Source organism: Malania oleifera, chromosome 2 (genome assembly GCF_029873635.1).
Source record: "Malania oleifera isolate guangnan ecotype guangnan chromosome 2, ASM2987363v1, whole genome shotgun sequence".
Lineage (NCBI taxonomy): Eukaryota > Viridiplantae > Streptophyta > Magnoliopsida > Santalales > Ximeniaceae > Malania > Malania oleifera.
The window spans coordinates 94467677-94489062 of NC_080418.1; the positions used below are offsets into that span (position 1 = coordinate 94467677).

At 37.5% G+C, this 21386-nt stretch overlaps 1 protein-coding gene across 2 annotated transcripts; it reads right to left on the reverse strand.

Annotated features, from left to right (window-relative positions):
* Positions 1-487: 487 nt before the first annotated feature.
* On the reverse strand, positions 488-20808 carry LOC131149653 (RCC1 domain-containing protein RUG3, mitochondrial). Of its 2 annotated transcripts, XM_058100291.1 has the most exons (6): positions 20101-20808; positions 19597-19736; positions 10940-11134; positions 1726-1854; positions 1491-1646; positions 488-1297 (listed from the first exon to the last, which is right to left on the reverse strand). In XM_058100291.1, exons 1-6 carry the CDS (start codon positions 20643-20645, stop codon positions 1104-1106), a joined length of 1359 nt encoding a protein of 452 aa, XP_057956274.1. In that variant the 5' UTR covers positions 20646-20808; the 3' UTR covers positions 488-1103. The 2 variants fall into 2 exon arrangements, with proteins under 2 accessions (XP_057956274.1, XP_057956275.1); XM_058100292.1 differs by lacking the exon at positions 488-1297 and having other exon boundaries at positions 1493-1646; positions 1778-1854; positions 20101-20772.
* Positions 20809-21386: the final 578 nt, after the last annotated feature.

Below are 21386 nucleotides of genomic sequence, written 5' to 3' on the forward strand. Positions count from 1 at the left end.
TTTCACAGGTTCTAATGCTTTAAGATAGCTGCTCCTCAGTTCCCACTCTGGTTTCTATCTATTGTGACCTAGATAAGTTCTTACTACACGGTGACACCTAAGAGAAGATGCACACACTAGTACATTCTTCATCAATTTAAAACCAAGTAAATGGACATTATTCATCAAAAACTGACCCAAACTAATTAACAGTGTCCATAAATTGAAGCCCATACATGGCAAAGCCAATTAAACCAAAATGGCCAAATTATCCCCCAAAAACTTGAAGATCAAAGCAATGTCACCAATAAAAGAAGGGCGTGAGGAAGCTAGCAAATAATTTGTAATTCCTAAAATGTGGTAAGTCAATCTAAAAGCCTTGCCAAGTACCTAAAATAGCCTATATGAATCAAGGAACCCCAATCCCTTAATAATATTTTTCAATCCAGCACAACGTGTAACTTGCTTCATTGTGAAAACAACTGGACTAGTCCGAACATGCAGCATATTTGCAGCAAGAAAAAAAAAATGAGATAACCATTACCAACACATTATAAATATAGTTTTGTAGGAAGAAATAATACCACAGAAAGTGACTAACGCAACAGCTACAAAATTAAGACTGTAATCGGATGGCATCACTTGAGAAGACCTTGCTCTTAAGAAACAATTTACAACATCTTGCTTAGGACAAAATAATTTGATGGCCTATCGCAACCTCGTTACTATAATATTGGCGGTAGCAACTCAAACTGGAAACATGTATTTGAGTTTGTAAGGCATAGATTAGCCCAAGGGCAATGAAGATAGATTATGGCACCTCACGATGCAACCAATAGGAAATAAAAGATTCTTGGAGAGTTATTTCAATCGCCCCTTCTCTCTTTGGTACAGCTTACCCATCAAAAAGGATAATCCAACGGGCAAGGGCAGAAAACTATCAAACAAGAATCCAGAGTTCTTGCCTGAATGTAGTTGCAGCAGCAAATCCATTCTGGTTAAGCTCCGACTCAGCAACCTACAGATCAATGGTGGCATCTGTTCAAGCACTCAGCATGGTGCTGAGAGCCCTCAATCTTATGAGATAGCTTGGAACCACAAGCCTAAACCAAAACACCAAGTCTTCAGCAAGTTTGCCTTGAAACCAAGCACATGGCATGTGATGCACCAATTGCAACAGATAATATATTGTGGGGCCCCAATTCATCTTCCTCCATAAGCAAATTAACTTCAACAGGAAATGGCTGTATCTCTGGAAGACCAGGAACCCCTAATTGAGAATCTTTGGCATTCCCCCACATGTACAATTTCCCTTTATCTGTCCATTATCAGCATTGAATAGTAATTTTAGACACTTCAAACAAAGCATCTATTAAGTAACATCATGCCAAGCGAGAACCATCCCTAAACTTGCTCTGAAATATACAGTGGGTCTAGTGGGCTTACCAATGATGAACATAAAAAATAATCTACCATCTTAATGTGCTGATTCAGAATACAACTCATCTTACCAGTTATAGCTGCCGAAGATGAACCTCCACAGGCAATATAGGTAACATTCTCATTAGCCAAAGCCTCAATCGCCATGGGGACTTTATGATTGTGAGTAGTGGAATGACCCAACTGACCATGTCCACCATGGCCCCAGGAAAGTACTTTGCCTCCATCTGAAGTCATAACAGAAATGTATACTAATGAATTATACATTATAAATATTGATTAAACATGAGACTGCAATCATTTTACCAGTCAGTGCAAGAGAATGATATCCACCACTTGCAATCTGAAGTATACGAACATTTTCAAGGCTCGGAACTGGTTGTGGCTGCCAACCCCCAATCCTGTTGCCTCTCCCAAGTTCATAGTTAGAGTTAGCTGCATAGAACCACCAAAAAAAAAAAAAAAACTTTTGACATTGTCAACACACAACTGGAGACAATGCCAGTACTCAAAGCTGATATAAAAAATTCAATGCTCAGTCACTCCATGAAACTGCAAATGATCATATCATGACAGTTTTCTGTAATTTTGTCCATAACAAAATCCTAAACTCAGGCCCTCATAAGTTGCAACCATTATGGGCAATAAATACCAGGTTAGTCAATATAATCTAGCACTGTTGAAGCACCCACATCCATCCCTGAGGAAAAAAGTCAAATCTGTGCAAAACAAAATTCATTGCAAATCATACACAAAAGACAGTCTGAGAATTAATGCATAATGAGCAAAAAATTTATCATGACTCAAAAAACAAAAAAAAAAAAACAACTTACCCAAATTGTTTAGTACTGTTGTAAAGTAAAAAATGGAGAAGAGAAAGAGGAGAATATAAGAAGAAGAGAAGAGAAAAAGTCAGGCAGCAGTTTCCTAGAGAATACGTACACTTCCAGGTCCGCCCACTTATATATTAATATCATTAATAATAAAAAGACAAAAATACCACCATTCACACATCATAGTTACTAAAATAGCATATTCTCTTCTAGCACTCCCTCTCAAGCTGGAAGTTCATAAATATCACCTATCCCAGCCTGTTATAACCACTAGAGAAGGTAGGCCTAAATCATGAAAACATCACCCAATTGGTCCACAGATTTCACAAATGGAGTCCCCAAACCTTCTTCAGCACATTATCCCTAGCAAAATGAGGGTCAACTTCAATGTGCTTTGTTAGCACATGAAACACTTGAGTTGCAAGCAATCTAAATGGAAACTTGGCTATCACAAAACATACCATAGGTTTTGTTACCAAGAATCCCAATCTTGACTTCAACCACGGAAGCTCGCACACCCACCTTATGAGTCAGATCAGTATTCTACTTCAGCATTAGGTCTTGCTATGCAAGGTAACAAGATTACATCCCATAAACATGGTATCCACAGAGCCAGCCTAATCTACATTAAATCATCCCATGATCTCAATGTTTCTATTACATTTACACAGAAAATCTCTACTAGAGCCTTTGAGATACCTTAGAATCCTATAACGAGCATCCTCATTTGGCTATTAGGATTTTCCGTGAACTGATTAACCACCCCCATAGCAAAGAAATATGTCTTGTTTACCGACAACCAAGTAGATCACCAACCAACTACCTATATCGACATTTGCCTTTGCAGTCCTGTTTGACATCCCTAGACAACTTCATGTTGCGATTTGGAGTATTGGTATAGCTCCCAACACACTAGTCTCACTTAGCAAGCCCAGGTATTTTTTTGCTGAGATAAATTCAACCCTTCTAACACCATACAATCTTAAACACCAAGAAAGTGATGCAAAATACTCAAGTCTTTGATTTGATATTTTTCTTGAAACCACTACTTAGTATCTGCAATACCATTGTCACAGCCATTGATTATGATACAATCAACACAAACAACTAGGACTCTAGGAGTACTACACATGTCTCTCTTTAGCAAACAAAGAATCAAAGTAGCAGTGGATAAATCCAAAAGGAGAGACCATACTAAATATGTCACATCAAACTTGAGGACAATTGCTTAAGAATGGCTTTATGCAACCTTCATAGCTTACAACCCTTCCCTTAAGCAACATAACAAGAAGATTGTCCCATGTATACCTCTTCTTGCAAATCTCCATACAAGAAGGCATTCTTCACATCAAACTGGTATAATGACAGATCAAAATTAACTGCTAACTAGACCAATACATAAACATAATTTACATGGGCGACATGAGAGAACATCTCAAAATAATCAATTTCATACGTTTGGGTGTACCACTTCACAAGCAATCAAGCCCTAAGTTGTTCAATAGAGCCATCAAGAATATATTTGATGGCCTAACCCAACAGCACCTAACCAACTACTTATGAAGAGGAAGATCCACAAAATCCCATGTCCCTCAAGTGGTAAAGGCATCCATTTCTACATCCATGCTTCTATCCAGGGTTAGCAAGCACACTAATATATGAGGAAGGGATAGAAATGGAAGAAATAGACAAGACAAAATACAACAACAACAAAACCAAGCCTTAGTCCCACTAGGTGGGGTCGGCTATATGAATCATTTTCCACCAATTTATGCGATCATGGATCGTTTCTTTTAATAGATTCAAAAGTATTAAATATTTACTCAATATCTCCTCCCAAGTTATTTTAGGTCTACCCCTACCCCTACCCCTTCTACTGCCCCTCATAGTAACTAAGTCACTCTTCCTCATAGGTACACTATGTGGCCTACGTTGTAAGTGTCCATACCATCTGAGTCGTCTCTCTCTTATCTTATCTTCTATAGGAGCTACACCTAACTTACCACGAATATGTTCGTTTGTTAATTTATCTTCCAATGTTATACCATTCATCCATCTAAGTATTCTCATCTCGGCAACTTTTACTTTTTGGATATTATGTTTTTTCGTCGCCCAACATTCCTATCCATACAGCATAGCTGGTCTTATAGCTATCCTATAAAACTTTCCTTTCAATTTTAAGGGTATTCTATAATCACAGAGCACACTTGAAGCACTTCCCCATTTTACCCAACCTACTTTAACTCTATGCATTACATCATCTTCAATTTCTCCTTCAGCTTGCATAATAGATCCAAGGAATCGAAATCTACAAGATCTATTTATTTCTTCATCATCAAGTTTAACTTTGTCTCCAATATTCCTCCTATCATTACTAAAATTAAAACAAGCGATAGGATAAGAACAAAAACATAATAAGCGATAGGATAAGAAAATAAGGACTATTGAGTACATGTTCAAATACTTTTCCAATGAACAATTGAAAAATTCAAGTCACGCTAGGATAGATCTCTAGAACTCAGTCGAATAGTGAAGGGAAAAAAAAGGCAGTTGCACTTGCTTTCTATAGTTCATCCAGGTGAGTAACTAATCATTCAGAAGAGAAGCGGAAGTTTTCTTCAAAGGGTTAAGCGTAGGAACATTAGGATCAACACACGAGGGGGAGCTAAAAATATTGATGGAATTATATTAGATTCATCTAAATTAGATTCATCCAATGCAGACCGATCCCTAGAGAAATAAGTCCCTTTAAAAAGGAAACCTCTAAACTAACGTAATTCTTGTGAATGCGGGGATCATAATTAATCCTTTGCGTTCTTCAGTATCTAATAAATACACATTTTATAATGCGAGGAGAGAACTTTTTCTGACAAGATATATCCAGGTGAAATGGAGATAAAGAGCATGCTGAAGACTTCAGTTAAGGAATAAGGAGAACAGGGTGGTGGAGCTGCTAGAGAATTCTAAGGGTGGGGAAGAATCTGCGAAGATGGATAGGTGCAACCTTTTGACCAATTTGGGAGACTGACAGATAGCATTGGGGAAAAAAAGAAGGAAAATCTGTTAATCTGCCAAAGACTTCAAGAATATTGAAGGGGGGATCGGAAGATGTTAGAAAGTTTAGAGGGAAGGAAGAACATGACAAGCTGGATTTTGTGACCTGTCAGCCAGCAAGGGAGATTCACAGCCAGCACTGGAGGTCAAGAAAGGTAATCTTGCTGCTAACATTTCGAATTTCCAGAATATCAATGATGGAGCTGGAGATGCAAAAGAAATTCCAAAAATACAAATAAGAAAGGCCTAGAAATAAAGATTGGAAACTTACAGAAAATTGTGGAAAATACAGCACAATATTCTATGGGACAAAGTTGCAAGTTGGCAGAAGTTGATACTGAAGTGGAAGACTAGGATGAGAAGATAATAATCTGTTTCTAGAACAGATTTGAGAATTTGAGGATGTTTGTTTGACCCTTCTCAACTGAAAGATTTGGAAATCGTAGAGGCGCCTAAGGATATTAATGATTGTATGGATGGTAATCAAATTGAAATCACAAAGCAGGAGGCACATTTGAAAGAGGCAGACTCTTAGTGGATCTTCTAACTCTGAACAATCAAGTAAGATCTTTTCAAGTTTCTCTATAATTCCAGGAAATCTTATTGATAAGGAAGCATCAGCTAAAGATAACCATATAGATAATTCCTCTAGTAGCCAATTTTTATATCATTGTGGGACTGATCTTAATTCTGGGATCAATACTTCTATTACTTGCACTAAGTTAATTAATTCTGGCAAAGGTATCTTACCAACACCTGTGATTGACTGACTTGAAAAGAAGAACCTTTTTTGCCAAATAGAATCAGATCCTACAGGAGGGTCTTTAACCCTTAGTCCACTAGGAAATGAGAAGGACAGTTGAAACCCTCGGGAGCTTCTAGGGTTGTTCTGTTGTTAATCCTTTAGACCAGGCTGTTAAGGTGGTTTCCCTAAAACCCATGAAAGGAAAAAGAAAAGGGTGGAGAAAGAATTGCAAAAATTAGCTTCTAATATTGACTACAAAGGTGGAGAATAGTTAGGGTTAGGGTCAGTAAGGTGATAGGATGAATATCTTGAGTTGGAACGTTAGGGGTCTGGGCTGCCTTAGAAAACGTCATCAAACAAAAGATATCATTGTTAAGGTTGCCCCAAGGGTCGTTGTGATCCAATAATCCAAACTAGAGATGGTAGATGGCTTTCTTGTTAGGACTTAGGAGTACTTGGGATTCTAGGTTCAAAGATTGGGTTTAGTTTTGCTTCCACTGGCTCCCCGGGGAGGTATTGAGATTATTTGGGTACTAGGTTTGTCAATAAAATAGATATTCTTATTGGTTCATTTTTCTGTCTGTCTTTTTGGATGTAAAAGGGAAGGTCCAATGGTGGTTTACCTCGGTTTATGGACTGAATATGCCCCAGTTGAGGGATATTTTGTGGGATGAATTAGTCACGGAGTATGGGTTGCGCTTCCCTCTTTGGGTTTTTGGGGGTGATTTTAATGTCATAATATTCACTAATGAGAAATTGGGAGGCTCTAGAATTACCTTAGTATGAGGGTTTTGGTTCTTGCATTTGGGAGTGTAATCTGAGAGAGATTCTGCTCTCGAATGATCAATTTACTTGGTTTGCTGAGGGCACTAGATCAGTGGCCACTAGAATTGATTGGTTTTTGTTTACCACTGATTAAAAAGATACTTTTCCACTCTTATTCAAGTACTTCCTAGAGTGGTTTCTAACCATTGCCCCTTGGTTCTTGAATCTAGTCCTGTTAAATGGTATACTACTCCATTTAGATTTGAAAATATGTGGTTGACCCATCCTGCCTTTCAAAATCAGGTCAATATTTGGTGGGGGAGAGTGCACTATGGAATGTTAGGTTTCTATTTTATGAAAAGATTGAGGTGTTTAAAGGAAAAATTAAAAAGTTGGGATTTGGAGACTTTTGGCGATGTTTGCTCTAGAAAGAAATGTATTCTAGAGGAAACAGATGTGATTGATAGATTGGCTGTTGAGGGACCTCTTTCTGAGGACACTGGTTGGTAGATGAGCCTGGTTGTCCAATGAGTTTGAACAAGATGCCTTTAGGGAAGAGATGAGTTGGAGACAGAAATCTAGAATGAATTGGATCAAATATAGGGATTGTAATTCTAGAGTCTTACACAGGGTGGCAACTAGTAGGAGATGAAGGAATCTTACTAAAGAACTTGAGGATGATAGGGGACTAAGGGGAGAGATTATTAGGGATCCTGATTGTATTGAGAGTTTGCAGATTTCTATAGGAACTTTTTTCATGAAGAGGATAAGGGAAGAATCATGGTTGAGGGGTTGGGTTGGTGTTCTATATCAGTTGTACAGAGACCTTTACAATGGCTTTCTTTCAAGATAGTTGGGAGATATTGAAGGGAGACATTCTCAAAGTTTTTCTTGAATTCTTTGATAATGGAGTTGTAGGGAGGTGTATGAATTCTACTTTTATCACCTTGGTGTCCAAAAAAGAAGGTGTTGTTAAGGTTAACGAGTTTAGAAAATTAGTTTGGCTACTCGTGTTTTTTATAAGATCTTGCCTAAGTCTCTTTCTAGAAGATTGGCTACTATTTTGCTATCTCTATTAGATAGAGTGATTTTATAGGTAATAGACAAAGCCTAGATGCTGCCTTGATAGCTAATGAGGTGGTTGAGGATATTGTTCGATGGGGAAGAGGGGGCTTGTGTTGAAATTGGACTTTAAAAAAGCTTAAGATAGGGTGAGCTGGAATTTCTTGGATAAGGTTATGGCTAGAAAAGGTTTTGGTCTGAGGTCGAGTAAATGGATTAAAGGGAGACTATCTTCTGTGGCCTTTTCTGTTTTAGTTAACGGCGAGGATAAGTCTTGGTTTTTGTGCTTCTAGGGATCTTAGATAGGGTGATCCCCTTTCTGCCTTTTAATTATTCTAGTAGATTGTTTGAGTAGAATGATTAAAAGAGGTGTAGATAAAGGGCTGGTGAAGGGGATAAAGATAGGTAATGAGGATTGCACCATTTCGCATCTTCAGTTTGCAGATGATACTATTCTCTTCCTATCAGACAGTGAGGGATGCTTCTCTAACTTACTGACTATCTTAAAATCTTTGAGAAAGCATCTGGGCTGAAAATTAATTTTTCTAAGAATGGGTTTTAATGTCGATCCTTTTGTTATGCTAGAGGGGTGTGTCGTTTTGACTTGGCCTATTACATATCTAGGGGTCCCCCTTAAGTGTTAATCCCAATGTCAACTCCTTTTGGGACCCAGTTTTTGAGAGAGTAGCTAGGAGATTGTAGTGTGGGAAACAGTGTAGACCTAAAAGGGAGGGAGGCTTGGGTCTGGGCAAATTGATGTGCAAAAACATATCTTTGGTGGGGAAATGGTTATGGCGCTTTCCTTTAGAACCTAATTCTCTTTGGCATAAGGTAATTCAAAGTAAATTTGGATTATTACAAAATGAGTGGGATGTTAGAGTGGGAAATAATATTACTTATTCAAGTCCTTGGAAATTTGCATCTCAGATTTATGATTATTTCCTTTCTAAAATCCTATATTCAATGGGTAATGGGGAGCAAATTCATTTTTGGAAAGGTCATTGGGTAGGGGGAATCCCTTGTCTTCTTCAATTATCTAATCTCCATGATACCCATATTCTACTTTTCTTCTTCAGCAAGGAGAAAGGCATTCTTGGAATTTCCATTTTGGGAGAAATCTTAATGAGAGAAAGATTAGCGAGTTGGCCCTTTTGACTAGGCTGCTCAATTCTTTTCATACTTATTTGAGTGACAAAAGGGTTTGACTCGTGATCCTGTTGCAGATAATTTTGCTTTGTATCCATTGATTTGGAAAGCCGAAGCTCCCTCAAAAATAAAAGAAGCTTTCATTTGGACTGCTGTACTTGAAAGAATTAATACCAATGACTTGCTTCAGAAGAGAAGACCCAATAAAATCAAAGGAGTGGCTATGTCTAATAAATTGTACTACATGCAACAGGACTAGTTGGCTGTGTTGCATTGAGTTTGGTTTTGGGCTAAGATTGTGAGATTTGTAATATTATTTTTGTACATATACATACATACATACATACATACATACATACATATATATATATATATGAATAATATAGATTATTATGTCATGCTAACATCATCAATTCCACCCACCGATCAAACTGGCCTGGTGGCTTATCTAGGTTGACCACCATTCCAAGTTTTAAAACCATGCTCAGGACTTAACCCAGGAAGAAACTTGGGAACCAAAACTCCAGCTGCCTCTTAATCATAACATTGGAACTAACTAGTTCGTATTGAGTTCCTCCCGCATGCCCTTTAGAGTGCATAATACTAAGGGACCTACCTTCTCGATCATATTTGAAAAAGTTCTCATATAGAAAGAACACGAGTTTGATTTTTTTCTTATACGAAGCTTTCACTCATTCCATTAAACCTTAGTTGTCCTATGAAACATCACATTTGCAACATCTCATGGCATTATGCTATTCCAAAACCACACAAGCAATATCATGTTTCATCCAATCTTCATAATCCTTGGGAGTCTCAAGACAAAGGAGAATGCAGCAGATACTTGGACTTCCCTTTTGCATTTATGCAAGCATTGCCTTAGACCACAACACATAGTAGGAAGGATCCAACCAATTTGATAGCTATCATGTGTAGGTTAATATTATCAGATGAAACTCTCTCGGTAGATGTCATCAGAGCCACCCCCAATACATACAATTAGCACACACCAGTATCAAGAATGAACAACACAGCAGCAATGGAAAATCAGGCAGCACCTCATATAGAACAACCCTTCAAAACTTCAAAGATCCAGAATTTCAAAAGGCAGCTATAACCAGAGAACTGAAGTTACAATATCGTAGGAGAAATAAGTGAGGAATCACTAAACAAACAGAGCAGACCACAACAAAGCCCCACAGGCACTTAATAAACAACCTGGCAACAGCTGCAGGAATCATGGCTAGCAGCAAACAGAAGCAAGTGTATGCAATACCAAGAAATAATCATTGAACACCAATAGAAATGAGTCAAATGACCGATACAAGATTGCAAGCAATCAATCACGAACACATGTAGCATCAACATAGCACCACCATGCCAAAACAAGCCAGTGGAAGCATCAGAATAACAATGGCAGTATGCCAAAAACTGGAACAACTGACGTCACATCAGCAAACCATGATGAACACACACAGCATCCAACCAAGGGTGCTGCAAAACCTAACCAAGAGGAAGCGTCCCCAAACAACTCTTAAACCAAACGAAAAATCAAATTTTAAAACTGCGCAGATAAAAATAAGGAGAAAAAAACAAACAAACAAAAAACAGAACCCAAAATCAACTCAGAAAAATCAGATTTAGAGATCAACGTTCTCTCTCTCTCTCTCTCAATAACATCAATATCTTTCTCTCTCTCTCTCTCTCAATAACATCAATGTCTTTCTCTCTTAGAATGTTTATCAATATCAAGTTCCTTGATTCCAGTCCATCATAGACATGTCTACAATAAAAACACAAGGTTACTCCCTCTGAAGTCTTTGCTTCCACACTTTAAATTTTAGAGGAAAAGATATCAATATAATTCATCAACTGCAAAAATAAAAAATAAAAACAAAAGAAGTGATATCCTTACCTCCCCAATTCCAAAGTTGTCCTTCATTAGTTAGAGCCAATGTGAAAAAGCCCCCACAACTAACAGCAGCCATAGGCACAGGCAACGCTTCTACTTTTGAAGGAACACTGAAGCCACCTCCCTCATTTGGGCCACAACCAGGACCAAGGCCCAATCTCCCATCCCCTTCATCTCTACCCCATGTGTAAACTTCACCTACATTGGATAAACATACAGGTTTAAAAAAAGGAAGCAACAAAGTTAACTAATAACATTGAACCAGTATTTCTTTCTCAATTGAAGGAAACCAAAAAATTTACAATTACATTGTCCACGGGAAATTTTTGAGCATGGCATGTCATTTACATAGCAATTATTATGGTACTCCCATCCATGACAAGTCATAATTACTAGGTTTTAACTTATTTCCTCTGCAAGTCTCTTCAATCTGTTAACACCACTCAAAGCACCAAATCAAAAGAGGAGCAATGCAAGTTATTTTGTATAGGAAAAACTGAAAAAGCATCCATTCCTTTTGAATGCAGCAAAGAACTGAATGAAAAGACTAGTTTAATGCTTCTAGAGAGTTTCATCAAGGCAATCATTTGTCTCTGCTCTTAATCAATCTTAGGGCCTCCTAACTCAAATCCTTTGGGCTCCCAAGGCAGGCAGATTTGAAACATAAATGGGTTATAAAAGAAAGAAAGAAAGAAAGGGGGAAAAAAAAAACTTCCAGACTTGCAGCCCATACTTTTTCCAGGAGATAACCCAGTTTTCCTGATGAGGTTTCTTGTGACCAAGGCCTTAAATTTCAATTTCGATTGACATTTCAAGGCAACAAAAATATGGAAATTTCAATGAAAATTCTGATATCAATGTCAATTTCAATTTCAATTTTAAAAAATGATGGAAATTACAAGAAAGCATGGAATTCTTTTATCAAACTTATGAAAATGTCAACAAACATAATAATGCAAGATTTAGAACTAAAATATTGTAAATAAAATACATCAATAACATGTATGTGGTGTATAAAGTGCAATAATTGCAATATAGTAATCATATTAAACATATTCAATTAAAGTTGTAGCAAATATATAACTTTAATGTCCCCAGGCATAAGCTCGGGTGGTAAGGAGGTTCACCAGACAGCTTGGACAAAGGTGAAGTCTAGGTTCAAACCCTGCCGCCTGTAGCACACATCCGCGATTTACCTCCTACGTGTTGGCTGAGGGCACAATTGGCGTAGGTGTGGGATTATGTTGGCTTTTTGAGTCCGATTCCTAGTTTTGATTATGACAAACCGCAAGTTACTTATGTGTGTATCTAGTGATGAACAAGTTATAATTCAACACACACTGAGAATGGAAGCCAAAGACGCATAAAGCTCATATGATCAGGCGTTTTTCATGAAGATTAAAGAACAAAGAAGATAAAGAAGATATTTGTTTTTAATTTGTATTGCATTTAAATTTGGTCTGTAATAACTGCATCTCACACATGATAGGTTTATGCTCAAAGGTCATAGTCTGACCATAGGGAAAATCAGAAAATCGTAGACAGACTTCGGTCGACCGAAGGTTGACTGACCTTGGGTTTTTAGGCTTAATTAAAAAGCCTCAGTCAACCAATACCCTTTAACCAAATTGCCACTAGCTTATTCACACAGGGTTGAAAAAGCACAAGGGCTAAATAAGACCTAAATGAACATTTTTTAATAGCCTCGGGCGACCGAACCATGGCGTTATAAATGCCTCGGTCGACCGAACCAGCCTAAAGTCAAACTATTGATTATGGCTTGGGCAACTAAACTGATTTTGAACGTATTGCCCACGGTCGACCAACCAAGAAATTGAGACTTCTTCACCTACCCCGGGCGACCGTTCCTTTAGGTCAAAATGACCACGGTTGACCAAACCATTCACTAGGCGACCAAAACCACAAAGCCCAGAGGAAAATCGCCTAGCTCAGCCAACCAAACATGTTTTTGAGCTTCAAATTATTGAATCTATTCGGGCAACCGACCTTTGGCTTCAAACGACCGAAACTCTCAGGTTGCCAGATTTTACCGTGGTTAACTAAGGTTAAAATTAATTAAACTCCATTAATCTTTTTCCAAAATGACCTCCATGTCCCTAACGGTTATATTTTTTGTAAAATTTATATATACCCTTTCATTTGGAGAAATTAGCAAGAGATTAGCAATTAAATTAAGAAAAATTCTCTCTAAATTTTTTGAGCTTTTATTGCTTATATACTTAGATTTTTTCAAGCATATCCTCACACTCTCTTGTTTCTTCTTTGCAAAATCATCTTTGATAAGAGAGCATTTATTTCATCCTCTTCATTTGCAAATCCATTGCAAACTTGAAGAATGATTATTCTTAATTCTTGTGGCCATATATATATATATATATATATCTTTCTTTAGCTTATACTCTCTTATTCATTATTGTTAAAATTATTTTTAGAGAGTTAGCTTGAGTTGATCCCAGATTATTTCATTGATAAATCTTATCTTGGGATAACTCTTTTCAGCTTGAGAATTTTTGCATCTTTGTTGTAAGATTCAAAGGCTAGTTTTTGTGTTTATTGCAAAAATATTTTTGAAGAAGATAATCTTCACTATCTCCTGATTTCATTACTGAAAATATTTTTGCAGAGGTAAAGATAGTTAAAGTATAAATCTTTGAAATACATTTTATTGACTTCCGTTTATTTAATTCAAAGATTTATCTTTACATTATCTCTCATATTACTTGATTGATATATTCTTTTGAGAGATTAAGTCCATAGATCCTAATCTCTATTTTGCTTAATATTAAAAATATATTTGTTGAGATATTTGATTAAGACGTAAAAAGTTTCTTTGATTATTTGTTGATTATAATATCTTGAATCAAAGTACTACTCTCACGTATATACATATTCATATACACATCTTTGAGAGTTGATACATAACTTGACCAATCTCACCTTGAGCATAAATACTTATCATCTGTGAGTGCATTGGTTGTGTTGTGCATATCAATACATATCTGCTTAGTGTAAGAAGCATCTAGTTGTACGAAATATTTTATTTGATTATCTATTGTATTCCTGACGAGTGGTCGAAAGAGGGAGACTAGCCCTGTGAATAGTCCCGGACTTGCTCAGACCCGATTGGAAAACTAGGTGCACCATCCTGGTAAGGTATTGTAAACGGTGTCGCTCCACCCGCAAGTGAACAACTTCAGTGAAATCCTCGGACTTGTGAGCTAGAGGCGGCAACAGAGGCAATATTGGCCGAACCCCAATAACATTTCTTGTGCCTGATTTTAATTTCCGCAATTTATTTTCTACACTTGAATGTTTATATTTTTATTATTGTGAATGATTGAGAAATACTGAGACTGCTTTAATTGTTTAAATGTTTGCTCAGTTAATTACCAGTGTGATTGGGATTGCATAGACAGTCCCTAGGTCGCATAATACTGTTGTCATCTGGTTTAGCCTAGGCATAAATTTTTAAATACCCAATTCACCCCCCCCTTCTTGGGAATACACCAATTCTAACAAATTAGTTTGGCGCGCAAGCCCAGGAAACCCGGTGTATCCAAAATATATATATATAACTTTAATTTTCCATACAATTTCGAAAGTAGAAAGCTATCATTCATATCCATCTAGTAAGATCTTTAGTTTCAATAAAAAATTAATTGAGAAATTTCTATTCGGGTTTCAAATCTCAAATTTTAATTTTCAGCATATTTTATTTTATAGTTAAAAATTTGCCAAATTTTGCTTAAATTTTGAGATTTTGATAAATTTTGGATGAGTCGTGGAAATTTCAATGGAAAATTTGCAAATGGAAATTGACTCCCATTTCAATTTTAAGGTTGGTGGAAAACTGAAATTTCGACAATTTAGTGGAAATTTAAGAACATGCTTGTGAACCACATTCCATTAATAGATCAAAAGAGAAAAGAGGTCAGGGCATCTATGACAATGATCATGAAACAAAAATTAAGGGGATTTTTCCTGTAATGGTTTTCAATGTCATTTAGCAAGGAATCTTCAGGTGGCAAAGCAGGTTTAATTCTCGGGTGTTGGGGTCCTGGGGATACTGCTTCTGGGTCAATTGACTCTGATCTTGGTCAGCTAACTTATTTCAAGACAGCAAATGGCATTTCGGGCAAGGGCCTGCAACTGGTTCGACTGATTGGGACAATAAAGACTCTTGATCAAAGGTTGCTTCTGAGAACGGGATTTGTACAGTCTTGTTTGCTGCTTCAGGGAATAAGATTTTCTTAGATGTTGCTGTTCATAATGTCTTCGCTAATCTCTGGCAGGCCTTGGATAAGCAATGCTGGGATCAGCATATTAATGGTGGCTGCATTTCAGAGGTAGAGGATGGTTTAAATTCTAAGAACTTAGTTATCTTTGAGCAGAGGAAAGCCTGCTTACTGATAAACTAAGGGAAGAAGAAGCAAAATCAGAGATTCTGTACATCTGGACTGGAAGCAAACTTGTAGAGTTGGAGCGTGGTGATTGCAATATTTTTGGACAGCCTAAAGATGGTGGTAGAGAGATGGGAGATAGAGAGAGAGGCCCAAATAGTTCTGAGTTTGCTCACGTTGGTGTTCAATGTTTGAAGGCTGCAAATCCTATCAATGGCTTGATTAAGGAGGCCGATTTAGCTGTTGTCCTTGCTCAGAACACGGTCCTTGCACATCCTATATGCTACTAACCAATTACAAAGCATAAAAATAAAAATTTAAAAAAATAAAAATTTAAAAAATTTAAAAATTAAAAAAAATTAAAAAAATGCTACTGTTTATTCACTTCATTACCAAGGATGGGTTAGTGGAAGGATGTGATGTTTGTCCATCGATCCATTGATCCACTAAGGGGTGGGAGGACCAACTGAGAACCTCAAACCCTTTTACTCGAATGGGTTTGAAATTAGTAAATGTGCTTGGTCAAGAGGTTAGGATGACTGCCTCTCTTAAGTATTCATGAGGGAAAAAATAGTTGAAAAGGAGTTGCAAACATTAGCTAAGGATGTAAAGATGGCAGATTGGGGCTAGATGACCATTAACATCACCATTCACCACCCTGCCAATCTGCCCTGCCCTTCACCTACTGCCCTGAGACAAAATTAACATCCATCCTCAAATCACTTGAGCCCTGTTTCCACAGGTACTGAGACTAATGCCCTGAATGATGACCCAATACCCAGAATTTGCCCTGAATGTCAAAACCAGAAGTCGAGCTATTAAAACCACAATTCTAGTTGTCAAAACCAGATCTGCACCAGGTCCTTTTAGCATTGGTCTTTCTCTCCATCTTCTTTTCTTTTCTAGAGTATGCTTCATCCATTTTCACAGATAAGATGCCTTGCTTCACTGCCAAATCCTTGTACAGAAATTTTGATTTGTCCTCCCAGTTGGAATTGGACATACTAAAATACAAAATATGTTTCTGGAAATTAGGAGGAAAATGTTTCAGGGCTGAGATTAGAAATATTTAAGAATAACAACAGTAACAGAGACAGAAAATCAAATAAAAACAAGGACAGAGAGGATAAAGCCTAAAATGAGCTCCATGCAACACTCTTGTCAAGATAAAAATTAAAATGGGCTACCTGTGTATCTCATCTAGTAGATTATTAAACTAAAAACCCAAATTAACAGCCTCAGTGAACCATAATGCCATGTGTGTGTATTTAAGGGTATGTGTGAGAGTCTGTGAGTGGGTCTGTGGGGAGGTTGTGTGTGTGTGTGTGTGTGTGTGTGTGAGAGAGAGAGAGAGAGAGAGAGAGAACAACTACTGAAAATGGGCTAGCAGAACTGCTGCCTGGTGGCAGTGAAGAGTGAAATGTGAGGCTACGAGCACTGAGCATAGACAATGGCCACAATTTGGGCAGAAAGGGTGTACAGCGATGATTAGGGGGTTAGGGCAGAAGAGTTGTTGGCTGTGAGTTTCAAACTGTAGGAAGGGTTGTGTTTTCTCCCATTATTTTTCTTATTTTTTAGGGAAGCATTGTTGGGTTTCCCATTTCCTATCTTACTCTTTTCTTCAACTTCAAAAATTTGTCTGGGGTTTGAACATTCAATAATGTACAGTTATAGAAGTAAATAAATTATACATGCTTTCAAAAGGTTAAACTGATGCTTGACTAACATGCCCAAAACACCTTGAGGCTCAATCTGAAAGAACAAATCCCAAAAAGACCAGTGCATTATACACTGAGGCTTATGTCCTTTGGGTGTGTGAATCTTAAGTTAGATTTGGCTAGAAAATTTTAATCACATGTTTATATGAAAGGTATGTCCTAATATGAGTTAATATATAAAATTCTCAAACCTCAACTTTTCCAAAATAATGGCGAGTTGTATCTTATCTTATAAAAATAATTTGAATTTTGTAATGTTACAAGTATCTCTTTGCATGATTTCACTTAATAAATTCAATTTAGTATTTTTTTTTTTTTAATGACCACCAAGTAGTTTACAACTACATATGATTTTTAAAATTTATTTCAAATTTTCTTAATTTTTTCTATGTTTTTTAAATTATCTTTAATTTATTTAAATATTTTTATCTAAAATATAAAATTCTCAAAAGGTTTATGCCTCAATCCTTAAGATTTAGGACTCGCCCTTGTTAAAACACCTCACCTTACACATTTGCCTGTACATATGCACACTCAGGTTGGGTCAGACTACAAATGAGGTAGTAATTGAGGCAGTGCAGATTTGGAGCAAAGCAATACAGCTCTTGCCCACTGCCCTGAATACCTCAAATCATCAACAATTGCCCCAAATCTATTTAAAAATGCATAGATCCTTAACTAACCTAGCTCCGTTTACATCCCTATAGCTACTTCAGTTAAGGGTGTACAAGGGGGTATGAAGAAAGATAGGAATCAGGGAGACACTAGGTAGTAAGGATTTAGGAGATGTGAATGAGCTGGCAGTCAAAGAAATCATCTTGATAGCTTCCACAGATGTAGTTTCATACTTCTGTTGTAGGAAATAAAGTTTTGATCAAGGGATAGGTTGATTAGGAGCATCTGGAATCTGCAATTTAAGGATTAGGAGTGTTTGTCCTCTTCCAATGCTTCTAGGGGTGGCTTGAATTATTGGGTTCTACGCGTGCTTTTAACAATCTTTCCAGGTCATTTAGGGATCATTTGAAATCACAAATGAAGAAATGCTTTTCTGAAGAATGCTGATTTAAAAAGTGCTGATAATAAGTGTTAAACTAGAAAAGTGCTAAAAGTTGTAAGTGTTATTTGTTTGCATTTAGAATTTTAAATACTGATTATAAGGGTTGATTAAATAAGTGGTGTTCCCCTCCATCGTCTCCCTCCTTCCCTCCCTACGAACTTCCCCAAGCTCGCTCCCCTTCCCAGATTGTGTCAACAACTCAAATCTGTCCGATGGTGCTCTATGGTGGACCAATAGTACTCTGAGATCAGTCTGGCCAACCATGAACCCACTTATAAACGGGCAAAAAGCTGCTCCATATGGCTTTTCAAAATGCACTTAAAAGTTCTCACAAAAAAAAGGTTCATAAAAGTACTTTTTGAATTAGTACTTATTTTTGTTCAAGCCAATATTTTAAGTGATAAGTACCATAAGCACTTTTTTGAGTGCTCCCAAACAGGCTTACTCTTTTTCTGGAGTTTTATACGAAGGTCAAAGGTGCGTTTCATCAGTTTATGGGTCTTCTAGGTATGGTCTAAGCTCTCTATTTTATGGTCTTAGCTCTCTGTTTTGGGAGGAGTTCTCTGTGTTTGATTTTTGGACTCCTAATTGGGTTATAGCAGGTGATTTTACTGTCTTTAGGTTTCTATCAAATAGCAGGTGGCTCAAGTATCCACTTCTAGTATGACATCTTTCGATAATTTTATTAGGATGGTGGATTAAGGGATATGCTTAGTTCGTTCACTAATCAATAACTTAGATTACGGCGAACTAAAGCACCTACTCAGGTCACTAAATACTAAAGGTGTTATTTGCATCACATAAATAAAATAAGATCACTTCCTCTATTTCTTTCCTCTGCATCTATTTAGGAAATGACTTTCTCAACATCTTCAATTTTTCTACTATTTTGGTTTTTTTTTCTTCAACCCGTTAAGGGATTGATAGACACTTTTGAGAATCCAGGCTGCGTACTATTTGCAACCCAAAAGTACACAAATATGGAAGCATGACACTCAACTAAAGTTCCATGGTCGGCATAGGTATCCCAATAACATTGTTGTCTTGAGTAGAAGTTTCAAGCATTAGTTTGAGTATTGACAGATAAAGATGCTGATATAGAACTTCAAGATTCCGACTGTCTGGTTAGGGTCAATTTGTAACAAAAAATAAAGATGGAATAGCACAACTAGCTACAGAAAAAAGTTTAATGACTAATCCAGTTGACTCAAACATTAGTTCTTTGGGCTTCTTGAAACAGCCAATAAAATTTAGATTGAAGTTACAATTTTGTGGAGAGGGGACTGATTCAGTAAGTTTTATCGCCAGATATCATAATTAGGACTACCAATACACTGATCCCTACATTTGAATCAAGTGAATAAGGGAATAGAAAGTAATCCTAGATTAATAAACAGAAATGCAAAACATGCGTACACATTCAGATAAATAACATAATGAAAAGGCAACACAAAAATGTCAAACCTGACTCGGTGATTGCAGCAGTATGGGCCCCGCTAGTTGCTATATGACATATCTTTCCAGTCCAGCCACCTTCCACCAATCTAGGGAACAGTTCCCTATGATAAACAGAATGACCAAGAGCGCCAAAACCACCATAACCCCTGCAGACTTCATTTTTAATAATGGAATCATCAAGTTGGTGATGGCAAAAACACATGCTCTGGTGAATAAATAAATGCAGACGTTACAGAATTTAATTTCTATACTTAACAAACACGGAAACCACTGGTATTTCAATTTGGAATTTCAGATTTTCAACAATAAATTTAAGAGATGGGGAATATTTAAGAGCACCAAACGTAAAAAGAAGAAGAAATAAGAAGTTCCATTTCATTTTCTGCACCACATGTTAAAAAGAGATTGATTTGTTATTGATAATATTCAAGACAACTACAGCTCTAATAACAAACCCGACAATTAGTGAGTCAGCACACTAGCAAAGGTACAGTGAGGGATTGAACTGACCAGGTGAAGACTTGGCCGAGTGAGGTGAGAGCGACGGAATGAACGCCACCAAGAGCAATGCTTCGAACGGAATCCAAATTAGGATTTAAGGTTGGAAGGAAAGCAGGGTTCTCATGACCAAAGCCGAGGCGACCGCCATCGCCTTTGCCCCAAATCCAGAAGCTGCCGTCGACAAGCAAGGAAGAGTGGAATAGGCCGCAGGAGATGGAGATCTCAAAGTGATCGTCGCCGGCGAGGAGTGGGAGGCGGCCGGGGATAGGTTGAGAAAGGTGGAAAGAGGGAGGGAGGAGGAGGGAGGCGACGGGGGTAGGGTACAGTCGTATTTCTTCAATGCCGCCGCCGAGTTGGCCGGAGGAGCCTCTGCCCCAGGAGAGGAGTTGCAGGGTCACTGCTCCTTCCTCTTGGTCCTGCGGCTTCCAGAGGAGAGGAACTTTTCTAAAGGAGGCTGTGGTAGGAGAAGACGAGGAGGAGGAGGAGGAGACGGAGAAGGAGGACGATATATAGCGACGAAGCTGAAGGGATGTGCAGCGTCGGCGAAGTGCCATCAAGAAGCCTGCCACGGCCACGCCGCTCCTTTGGGGTTCGCAGTGTGGGGGTAAGGGTTTATGTTTTAATCTTTCCGTCCGACAGCTTAAACGGCAGCCGTGCCGGGGTATTGTTTCGGGCAGAGCACTAAGGCCTCTGCTTGTCAAGGTTTAAATTAAACCTACGGGGAAAAAAAATGATGGTGGATTTATTATTACATACAAGAAATCAACTATTTAAGAGGAAATGAGGTATCTCCAAAACACTTTCATCCTCCTCCATGGTTCAATATATATAATTTCTAAACTTAGATTTGTTGTTTGAGACTTTTTACATGTTATTGCAATGTATTTAACCGAAGATTTTGTATTTAATTTTAGAAGATGTTTTAAGATTTGGGTTGGAAGGCATTTCATTTTATAACGAATTTTTTCTAAATTATTTGTGAAAAATTAGTTTGATTATTTGTCTAAACTATTGTTTGAAGCTTCTTGCATATTATTGGAAGGTATTTTATGGTAAAGTTGCTATTGAATTTTGGGAGGGTAAATCGAATCAACCACGACCTCAATGACCATTGAGAATAAAGAAAAGAAATAAGACTCAAAAGATCCAGGGTGTACTCCGAGAAATACTCAAATGCGTAAGTTAGGGGATCTGAAAGGATTTTAAGGTTGCATTGGTATGAGTGTGGATCAAAGTGAGATTATCTTACCTCTTTTGTATAGTACCTTTTATTGGCATTCAGGATCTCTTCTCAT